Raw genomic sequence first — 11,617 nt, 5'->3', positions numbered from 1 at the left:
TATATCTATATCTATATCTATCTATATTAAAGGTAGAGGCCCGGTGCATGAAATTCATGCATGCATGTGGTCCCTAGGCCTGGCTGGCTATTGAAGCATAAGCGTGGAAGGGCAGGCCCCAGACCTCTGGACCCTGGGCAGTACCTGGGCACCCAAGCCCCTGTGTGTGCCCCTCCGCCTGAGTACAGCAGAGATGCAGTGAGTGTGGCCAGACTCCCAGTCAAGGGGACAATTTGCATATTAGGTTTTTATTATATAGGATATCCATCCACAGACTTGGTAAAGTATATTACTAATTTCTTAGATGTTGTCCTAGTAGGATTCCTGCCTTGGAGAAGTCAGGTTTAGTCTTTTGTTGCTCCTATTTCAGTTCCAACCTCCCTCGTTCAGAAATAGAGGCTGTGAAGAAAACTGATCTTCTCTAATTCCAACAGCACACATTGAAGTCTGTTGAGTACAGATGCAAGTGATTTCACTCCAGTATCCAATATCACGTCCCATTGCTATTGTAAGCCTCTTTAGAAAAGAAACCACAAAGCCTACAATTATATTTGAGTGGCACTCGATTTAAATAAGGACTGCATTATTGCTTTCTTGCTCTTCCTTGAATATGTCAAGGTCACTTGCATTAGGCCTTTGCATTGCTCTTCTCTGCCTGGAATGCTTGATCTTTTCTAATTCATGTTTGGCTCTTTCTCAGAAGCCTCCCTAACCTCCACCACTACCCATGAAATTGTATAATTTTTTGTTCTTTTTTGTTCACATATAGCCATCTGAAATATTTTGTTAATTTGCTTATTTGTGTTTTATACATCCTCAAGGTCTGGATGCAAGATCTATGAGAACAAGGAAGTCATATTGCTAATTCACTGATTTTTAAACCTGTAATAGTGCCCTGGAAATGGGAAGTGCTCAAAATTGTTGGTTGGCAATGAACTCATATGAGTATATATGCATAACTCAAGGACAGACAATGGGTGGTGAAGGCCTCGGGGGGTGAGGCAGGGGCAATGGGGGAGAAAAAGGGACATATGTAATACTTTCAACCATAAAGATTTATTAAAAAACTTTTGGTTGCATGAAAATAACTCGATATATATAACAATTAGCCTGCAACCAATTGCTAATAAAAGTGATTAAAGTAGAATATTTAGGTGATTCTAACATCATGTATAAACACTTCATGAAGTGAATAGTCTTTCAGAGAACTGAAAGGGTTAGCTAGCTAGCTTAATTAGGAAGGTTTATGGAATGAGGAGGGTCCATGGGAGAGGAATACATAGATAGAGACTTGAAGACGCCAGGATGCTTGTCTTACTTGTACAGAGGATAGAGAAATGCCACAGGCAGATAGAAATATTTCTGGCCTGAGCAATTAAAATAGCCATAAACCAAGGACAGACAGGGGTATCTCTGGCCTGAGCAATTAAAGTGACCATAATTCAGACCAACAGTAGTCCTGACCTGAGCAGCTGGGAGAGCTATAAGATAAGACACCTCTTTCAGCACAACTGGGAGAAAACCACAAGATAAATCAAAAGTGACTCCAACCTAAACAGGTAAGATGACCAAACAAGGAAAAGTGTGGATGTGGGGGTCATGGGAGCTGATTACAGGGCTAAGGCCCCACGGTAGAAAAGGAGGGTCTCCAGCCTATTTAATGCCTCAAGACAAAGAAAGCAGTGATCACCCTTCTTTGGGGCTCCTCTGTCCATCCAGGAGGGACAGAGTCTTAGGATTAGGAACTTGGAGGACACTTTTCTTAGGTGGCTCCTCTGCCCCTCTGCACCAAGAGGGACAGAGTTTAAGGCTTAGAATTTAGAATTAAGGTTTTAGACATAGTGTTTGCTTGCAATAAACTTTCTGTAATTTTCACCTGCCATATTTTGTTTGTGTCTTCATTCTTGGAATCCGTCTGGACAAGGACCTGGGGAAGAAATAACCCTGCTCAATAAAACAACCCTGAGTCAGGACTACATCATGGGTCAGAAGGCAGAAAGTTTTTGTTGGATAAAGAATACAAAACAATGAACAAAAATAGAAAATATCTGGTTGTCAGTGGCCACAGAGTCAGTCATGCTTCGTGTGAGAAGGCCCAGCATTATCTTCGTGTTTGGGGACTGCCTGCCTGAATATAATGCATTTCTAGTTGAGGTGAGCATTTACAGGGACACGGAAGTTTTATAACTTTTAGTTTACTGATGTGGCACCCTGGGTAGGAGTAGCTCCAGGTTGGCCTTAGAAAGCTAGTTCAACACCAATACAGTCTATTTAGTAAAATTTATTTGAAGAGTAATTTTATTTACTTATTTAAAATATGTCTTTATTGACTTTAGAGAGGAAGGGAGCACTGTAGGGAGACAGAAACATTGATGAGAGAGAAACATTGATTGGCTGCCTCCTGCAGGCACCCTACCTGGGATCAAGCCCCCAACCCGGGCATGTACCCTGATTGGGAATCAAACTGGTGATCTCCTGTTTCATGGGTTGAAACAAAACTTGCCCAACTGTGCACATAAGTCTCTCTGAAAAGAAAGGTGATCTCTGCTACTAGCTCTCCTCCTGGGAAAAACCCCTTTCTAATGTAAATTTCTCTTACATAAAGGTAACTTCTATTTTTAGAGTTTCTCCTGCATTTGCTGTTTCTCAAAATAATCCTGATGTCAAAGAGGCATATTTGGGTGTGGCGTATTTTACTATCCTTGACAAGCAAAGAAGCAAGTAAGGAGGGCATATCAGATATGAATTAGGATGGAGGCATGAAGACACAAAATTTTACATGGAGAGTTTATGGATAGATTACAATTTGATTAGGGAATAACGATGGACCTACTAAATAATAAAGAGGAATTGGCCAGACTGAAGTGTTTTGCTTAATAAATTAAAAAATTTTTAATTAAAAATAATCAACTGCTTATTAAATAGAAGGCTGACATTAACTATGTAATATCTTTGGGAATCATGCCTTAAAGATTACATATCAGTTGTTATACAACTCTGTGTCTATCTATCTATATTAATCTTCACAATAATATTGGATGTATCATCCTTAAATCCCAGTTTACTGTCATAAAGATTGAGAGCATTCCGTTCACATATGACAGCCGTGAAATTTTAAGTGAAGCTTATCTGCAACCAAAGTCATTGTAAATAAAATTTCTCTTAAGGCAAAGCCAATAAGGATTTCCATTATCTGTAATCAATAAATGAAACTGGGCAATTTTTGTGTGAAATGTGTTATTTATAAATGCACAAAACTATTTAAACTTATTATAGTTTACTTTTAAAATCCTGTATTTACTTAGGGTTTTTTAATTAGTCAAATATAGCCATATAAACATGAAGAAATGTTTTACCAAATAATGACTTTAAGTGTTCATTATATAAATAAACAAAGATAGACAATATTTTTCACATAAGGCAAATTTTCAATAATACCTTTATTCTGCAGGTCTATATAAATTATATTTTCTATACTTTAATTTATATATTACTTACAATTGATATTTTAAATTTTTGTTGGTAGGACATACTGTTGAACATAGGGGGAAGCAAATTTGCATTTTGTCTTAGACTTAGAGTAAAGTAGTTGATAATCCATTAATTTTCTGAGAAGCACTATCTTAAATAGGGCAAAGCATACAATAGATTTTTGCATGTTTTGTGGCTTTTTGTCACTTTCTACTACTCAGACAATTTCAATTTAGTCACTATAATAACTTGCTAGGTCTGCCATAAGAAAATACCACAAACTGTGTAGCTTACATAACTGAAATTTATTTTCTCACAGTTCTGCTAGCTGGAAGTTGGAGATCACGATGTCAGCAGGTTTGCTATCTTCTGAGACCTCTCTTTTTGGCTTGCAGTTGACCACCTACTTGGTATGTCCTCACATGGTCTTTCCTCTCTGTGCACCCATGTCTGGTGTGTCTCACATTTTCTTAAAGGTACAAGACATATTGGATTAAGCCCCACAAAAGACCCCCTCATATTACCTCAATTACCTCTTTAAAGATCCTATCTCCAAATACTGTCACATTCTGAGATACTAGAGATTCCGATTTTAACATATACATTTCTTTTTTTTATCTGAACAATAAAGATGTAATTAAAAAATATAATAAAATGTACAATTCAGTGGTTTTTATTATATTCAGAGTTGTACAATCTAACAATTACCACTATCTAATTTTAGGATCTTTCCTTTTTCTTTCTTTCTTTTTAAAAAGACATGCTCAGCCCTAGCTGGTTTGGCTCAATGGATAGAGTCTAGACCTGCGGATGGAAAGGTCTAAGGTAGCGGTTCTCAACCTGTGGGTCGAACGACCCTTTCACAGGGGTCGCCTAAGACCATCGGAAAACACATATATAATTACGTATTGTTTTTGTGATTAATCACTATGCTTTAATTATGTTCAGTTGGTAACCATGAAATTGGGGGTCGCCACAACATGAGGAACTGTATTAAAGGGTCACGGCATTAGGAAGGTTGAGAACCACTGGTCTAAGGTTTATTTCTACCTCAGTTGCTGGCTCCTACCCAGCCTGGCCCTGGTCCGGGCTTGGGCAGGAGGCAACCAACTGATGTGTTTCTCTCACATCCATTATTTCTGTCTTTCCCTCTCTCCCCCACTCTCTCTAAACATCAATGGGAAAATACCCTCGGGTGAGGATTAAAAAAACAAACATAGGTGGGTAACCTGGTCGGAAGGTCAAATCTTCAAAGTGCATGCAAGCTGCTCCTCCCAGGGGGTCCGGACTGAGTGTTTTTGAGCATCTCCAGGAAGGCCTGCGGGGATGGCGCCTCCACATTCTGGAAGGTGTTCTGGACTCTGCCGAACAGGAAGAAGTATTTCCCCTCCAGCCAGATGAACCCGACGTGGTTCTCATCGAACAGGATGAAGACTCCAGGTAAGCGCCTGGTATAGGAGAAGCCACGTAAGCCAACAGTAACAGTGTCCACGCCATAGAAACACATCCTGCAGGTCCGGGGGTAGTTCTGGTCACTTGAGCGCACGCCCACAGGCAGCACAAACCGGACAGGCTGCTCCTCCGAAGCTGCAGCCCTGGACTCCCCTACGCTGGGCTGGGCAGGGCTCTGCCAGCCATGGCCCTGGCTTTCCTCAGTCCGATCTTCTTGCTGCTGCTCCCGGATCACCTGCTCGTCAATCTCCCGGACCACGCAGGAGAGCTCGTTGAAGTTGCGGAAGAACTCGCCATCAGGCAGCTGGATGTGGCGCCTGAGGTGGATCTCTAACATCCCGCTGGAGTCTCCCGTGGTATTGGTGGCCCTGGCATACTTCCCATGGAAGCTGAGCATGGCAGTCTTTAGGCTGAAGGTATCATAGTAGTATTGGAAGAGGCCGGGCCTGATGGGGTCGTCCGGGCGGCGAGGCGGGAGGTAGAGGCGGCGGTAGGTCAGGCAGTCATACCGCTGTCCGTCCTCCTGCACCCGCCCCCGCCCCCGTTCTCCCCGAAGCCGCGTTGGTGAACCCGTTCGGTGGTCGGTCCTCTTGCACTGGATGGTGAGCCTGTCCCCCTGGATCTGCATGTGGCCGCTGTGGGGCCTGCCGAGGAGGCCGGCCATGCACTCCAGCGCGGCTGAGTTCCTCTCCGTCAGGCGGATTCGGAACGAGGGCTTGATAGGCATTGGGCCCCGCACAGGGGTGTTGAGGGAAGGCCTGTACGGCCAACCAGTAATGCATTTGCCGTCCACCACGACATTCAGCAGTATTCTCACGCTGTAATTTAGCTGCCACAACCCCAAAATGTGTCTGTATGGGAACAGCTTCGCATAGACTTCTCGATAAGACATACCGATCATCTCTAGGTTCTGCAAGTTTTCACGAATGCCAAACTCCTCGCGGCAGCGCCGTCTCCAGATGCTGTCAGTGTGCAGGATGTGGTGGAATTTGGTGCAGACCTGGGACAGGCTGGGCAGGTCGCTGCCGGGAAGTGAGGCGAAGATCTCCACCAGCATCTCCACCGGAAAGTCCTGCAGGGAGCAGTGCGGGGGCGGCGGGGGCGGGGGCGGCATGGGGCTCGCGATTCCTCCACTCCCCGCACAGCACCGAGCTGCAGCGTCTGCCTTGACTTGCTTTTCTGCAGGGGCCTGCTTGCCATCGGCTGCTGCGGTCTCAGCTGGGCTCTGGTGCTTCTGATGACACTTACAACCCCATAAAGAGCCCGCACCGCAGAGGCAAGCACACTCCTCCATGCCTCCAGGTGTAGTAGCCCCTACAGCCTGGGCTGCTGCGCCTCAGACAGGCTTTAAACTGGCTTGTGCCACCCAGGAGTTCAGTCATGCCCCCAGGGCCTAGCCACACCCCCTCAGAAAGGAGCCAATTGTAGGACTTTAAACCCATACCCATTAACAGTCTCCTCCCTTTCCCAGTGCCCCCTCCCTGCCCTCCAACCCTAGCCCCAGGCAGTCACTAATCTGCTTTCTGTATGGATATGCCTCCAGGGATATGCCTATGGGGGAGGGGGGAGGGGAGGGACATTTCACATAAATGCAGTCATAATATTTGGTCTTTTGTGACTGGCTTCTTTCACTTAGCATAACATTTTAAAGTTTTATGTGTGCTATATTCTAGTGTACGGGTATACCACATTTTGTTTACCCATTCATCAGTTGATGAGTGTTTGGGTTGTTTCCGGTTTGAGGCTCTTAGGAATAACGCTGCTATGAACATTGTGTACAAGTTTTTTGTGTGAACATGTTTCCATTTCTTTTGGGTATGTACCTAGAAGTGGAACTTCTGGGCCATCTGGTGACTCTCGTTTTCCAACGTGGCCCCGCTATTTTACATTTCCACCAGCAATGTACGAGGGGTCCAATTTTTAAACATTCTCATGAATGTTTTTTGTTTTTTTTTAAATATAGCGATCCTACTAAGTGTTGAGTGGTATTTTATTATAATTCAGAGCGGAGCTATTGACTGTAGGTTGACTTGACCTTGAACTCCATAAGGGAAATCTCTTCTACGCTCAGCCTTCACCCAGCCTCTGCCAAATCTCTCAGGCCCCTGGTAGGAATGGGCTCCTCCTACATGTGAGCAAGGATGGACTTGAGTTCTTCATTTTCAGTTGACCTCAGTTCTTCACTTTCAAGTGACTACCTTGCTAGTTCCTTGAGTGAATGGATGCCCTCAAAAAAAAAGTTCACAGGATCTGCCCACTATGAACATAATATTCCTATGGCCTGAGACTGGCCCTGCAAATTCAGATAGGCTTCCATTCTCATGTTAGAGAATGGAATAGCAGCTAGATTTTAAATATATTAAAATATATTTAAATATAGTAAGTATATTTAATATAGTAAGTGTATTTACTATATTATATTTATATTTATAAAAATATAAATATATTTACTATATTAAATAGCAGCTAGATTTCTTCTCTCCACTTTTCTGGATTCCTACCAGAGAAACACTCTGACCTATGGAGGGTCCTCTTAGTGCCCTGGGAGGAATTTGATTTGCCTTTTGTCAGGAATAAGCATTTAGGGTGGTTTATTTGATAGAGAGGTGTAAATTCCATCTGCCACAGACACTGACTTCCATCATTTAAACACTAAAATATTCTCAATCCCTCCTTTGAAGAATAGCCCAATATTATTATTGGTATGTAACTGGGTAATGGGTGTAAAGACTCTTCTTTTAGGATCCTGTATTGATGGACGGTCTCCAAGGGTACATGTGTGTCTGGTGGGTCAAGGAGAACCTAGGAATGTGAGTGCAGCTGGTGTATGGCGTTAGGAGGGTTTGATTGGCTAGTGAAGAAGTACAATCATCTTTTCTCTCCCAGGATTGAGAGAGCCAGGGACACCACTGCCCTAGGAAGAAATCTGTGTAGGAAAGTCAAAGGCAGGCCAATAGATCAAAGGAGAGACAGAGGCTGCTGCTATGATTAGAGGGGGGAAAAAAATAGAATATTGGGGGATTAGTTATGGTTATGGGAAATATTAATTGTGCTCTGTTAACCATGATTGCCTTGTGTTGGTTCAAGAAAGGACATTCTGACCTGGCTAAGAGTTGTATGCCCCCAGAACCTGGGGGTCAATCTTGGACCAGGGAGTCAGCCTTGGAATGTGGTCCATTCTCCTTCAAGAACAGCCTATTATCATGAAAAGATTAACAACCTTGTTGCCCAAACAATGGATTCCCACCCCAGCCTCCTACTTCTCCCTGCCTGTAATACCTACTTCCCCATGTAATCTTTGTTTTACCACAGATAAGCAGCTGGCTTATAGGGGGCTGCAAAGCAGATTTTTGTGGATGACCTGCTGCTCTCCCATGCTGTTGGCAGTATAGGAACAAACACTCATATATGATTCAACCCTGTCTCTGCTGAAGTGGCTCAAGTAGTGACAGGCATCTCAGACCCCTTGATTGTCCCATTACACTATCTCTGATCCTTTTCCCGTGTGCTGTTCTATCTGTTTACATAGCTCTCCCACTCCACTCACCACCCAAACCTCTACCATTGTCCTGGGCCTCACCTACTAATGGCACATGATCTTGGTCAGGAAGCATCCTGTGAAGCCCCAGGACTTGCCAAGTGCCTCTCCCTGGTATTTACAAAGCACCTTGAGCTTAAGTGCCTATCAGTAGATGAGTTGCTAAAACATCTGTGGTACATTTATACTATGGAATACTGTGCAGCAGTAAAAAAGAATAATCTCTTAACCTTTGAGGTAGGATGGAGGGACCTGGAGAGTATCAGGCTGAGTGAAATAAGCAGTCAGAGAAAGGCAATTATCACATTATTTCACTCATATGTGGAATATAATTAACAAAATAAACTGATGAACAGAGAGGATCCAGAGACATGGAAGTATGGAACAGAGTGCAAAATCTCAGAGGGAAGGCAGGGGAGATAAGCAACCAAAGACAATAAATAAATAAATAAATAAATAAATAAATAAATAAATAAATATGCATAACCCATGGACATGGACAATTAGGTGGTGAAAGCCTGTGGGGGCAGGTGGGGGAAGGCTGGAGGGGTTTAATTGGGGGGGCGGGGAAGCGGACATATATAATACTTTTAACAATAAAAATATTTTTTAAAGGATTATAAAGGTTTTTTTTGGGGGGGAAAGCACCTTGGGCTTGCCTCCAGCATGATAGTTATCACATTCCAATGTTATATTTTTATTTATTTATTTTTCTTTCATCATTTAAGCAATTTATTTCTCAAATTTAAGAGACAAATTTATTTCCTGTCCATTCTGTAACATGTAAACAGACAAAATGAGAATGGTATCATTTGTCTTTTTTTTCTTAATTAAGTCTTTATTGTTCAGATTATTACAGTTGTTAATGTAAAAAACCATTGAAACCTGTAAAGAATTTTTGGTGAGTTTATTTGAGCCAAACTGTCGACATATGCCGGGAAGCAGAACCTCAACGAATTGAGATAATGCTCCGGAGAATGGCGGGGTTACATTTGTATTTATACATTTCAATCAAAGGAGGAACATAGGTGGGTTACATGAAATTCATTGGTGATAGATTAAGGAGGAGGGATAAAGCAAAGTGGGGAAATGCCTGGAATTGTATAAAAAGTAAAATGATGGACACATACTTAGGTGGGTGCAGGAATAATTAACATGATGATGAAGGAATTTGTGGTATCTGTCCTGGGGCCCAGCACATTTGGTTGTGCCCCAGGGGCTCCAGATAAAGGGAAGTCACAAGTGACCCAGACATTTCAAGAGTATGTTATCACAGATGCAAAAAAACAGATAGGCTCAGTTAAGGTAAAGGTTGAACTTGTCGGTGAAGATACTGGCCCAGGACATAACTGCCCACCATAACTGCTTTTAGTTAAAGTTTAATTTCAGACCATCCTTTGTGGTTACTAGGTCTCCGAGTTTGCAAGACTGCCATGCAGGCCTCTCCTGAGCTTGTCGGGTCAGCATGTGGCCCCTTTCCTCCACACTTTCCCCCCACCCCCCGCATAGCTCCCCTCCACCCTGTTCCCTCCCCACCCTCCGCCCTCACCCCCCCCCCCCACTGTCCTCATCCATAGGTGCACGACTTTTGTCCAGTCTCTTCCCGCATCCCCCTCCCCCCTCCCCCCCCCAATAGTCAGTCCACTCCCTTTCTATGCCCCTGATTCTATTATAATCACCAGTTTATTCTGTTCATCAGATTATTTATTCACTTGATTCTTAGATTCACTTGTTGATAGATGTGTATTTGTTGTTCATAATTTGTATTTTTACCATTTTCTTCTTCTTTCTCTTCTTAAAGGATACCTTTCAGCATTTCATATAGTACTAGTTTGGTGGTGATGAATTCCTTTAACTTTTCCTTAATTGTGAAGCTCTTTATCTGACCTTCAGTTCTGAATGATAGCTTTGCTGGATAAAGTAATCTTGGTTGTAGGTTCTTGGCATTCATCACTTTGAATATTTCTTGCCAGTCCCTTCTGGCCTGCAAAGTTTCTGTTGAGAGATCAGCTGACAGTCTTATGGGTACTCCCTTGTAGGTAACTGTTTTTCTCTTGCTGCTTTTAAGATTCTCTCTTTGTTTTTTGCTCTTGGCATTTTAATTAGGATGTGTCTTGGTGTGGTCCTCTTTGGATTCTTTTTGTTTGGGCTTCTCTGTGCTTCCTGGACTTGTAAGTCTATTTCTTTCACCAGGTGGGGGAAGTTTTCTGTCATTATTTCTTCAAATAGGTTTTCAATATCTTGCTCTCTCTCTTCTTCTGACACCCCTATAATTCGGATGTTGGTACGCTTGAAGCTGTCCCAGAGGCTCCTTACACTATCTTCGTATTTTTGGATTCTTTTTTCATTTTGCTTTTCCGTTTGAGTGTTTTTTGCTCATTCTTATTTCAAATCTTTGACTTGATTCTTGTGATCCTCTAGTCTGCTGTTGGAACTCTGCATAATATCCTTTATTTCAGTCAGTGTATGCTTAATTTCTATTTGGTCCTTTTTCATAACCTCGAGGGTCTCACTACATTTATCTGTGGTCTCACCAGACTTTTTGAGGGTCTCACTAAATTTATCAGCGATTTCTAGGAAATTCTTGAAAAACCTTAAAAGTGTGGTTTTGAGCTATATATCCAGTAGTGGGCTTTCCTCCATTTCTGTCATTTGTGTCCTGTTTCTTTGTCTCCACATTTTTTATGCTTCCCTGTGTTGATAGATTGGCTTTCTGTGCTAGATGTCCTATAGGGCACAGTGGCTCAGCCTCCCCAATTACCTGAGGTGGACACTCTTGGTGCACCCCCTTGTGGTCTTTGTGTACAGTCTTGTTGTAGTGAAGCCTAGATTGTTGTAGGTATCACTGGGAGGAATTGACCTCCAGGCCAATTGGCTGTGAGAATCAGCTGTGTCTGCAGTGGGAGAACTTCTGTGCTGGAGACACCCCTCCAGGGCAAGACTTGCTTCAGTGGGGCTTTGGTGCTCACTGAGTCTGCCCACTGAGTGTGTCCTTTATGGATCTTAGGAGCTGCAATGGTCCCACTCTGAGCACTGGGCACACTGGCTCCTGGATCTCTAGGGAGATGCTAATCTAGCCTCTGCCTGAGGCTACCCAGCAGGAGCTCAGCTGTGAAGCAATGTGAGTTCCCCTGGGGCCTTGGGCCAGCTGCAAGT

The 11,617-nt window shown here is 43.1% G+C and overlaps 1 protein-coding gene across 1 annotated transcript; it reads right to left on the bottom strand.

Moving 5' to 3' along the window:
• Positions 1 to 366: 366 nt before the first annotated feature.
• LOC118650405 (F-box only protein 31-like) lies at positions 367 to 6,217 on the bottom strand. The gene is made up of 2 exons (XM_036298891.1): positions 4,811 to 6,217; positions 367 to 516 (listed from the first exon to the last, which is right to left on the bottom strand). Exons 1-2 carry the CDS (start codon positions 6,215 to 6,217, stop codon positions 367 to 369), a joined length of 1,557 nt encoding a protein of 518 aa, XP_036154784.1.
• Between the last annotated feature and the right edge of the window lie 5,400 nt (positions 6,218 to 11,617).

Source organism: Myotis myotis, unplaced genomic scaffold, assembly GCF_014108235.1.
Source record: "Myotis myotis isolate mMyoMyo1 unplaced genomic scaffold, mMyoMyo1.p scaffold_m19_p_3, whole genome shotgun sequence".
NCBI lineage: Eukaryota > Metazoa > Chordata > Mammalia > Chiroptera > Vespertilionidae > Myotis > Myotis myotis.
This window is presented reverse-complemented; position numbering and strand designations above follow the sequence as displayed.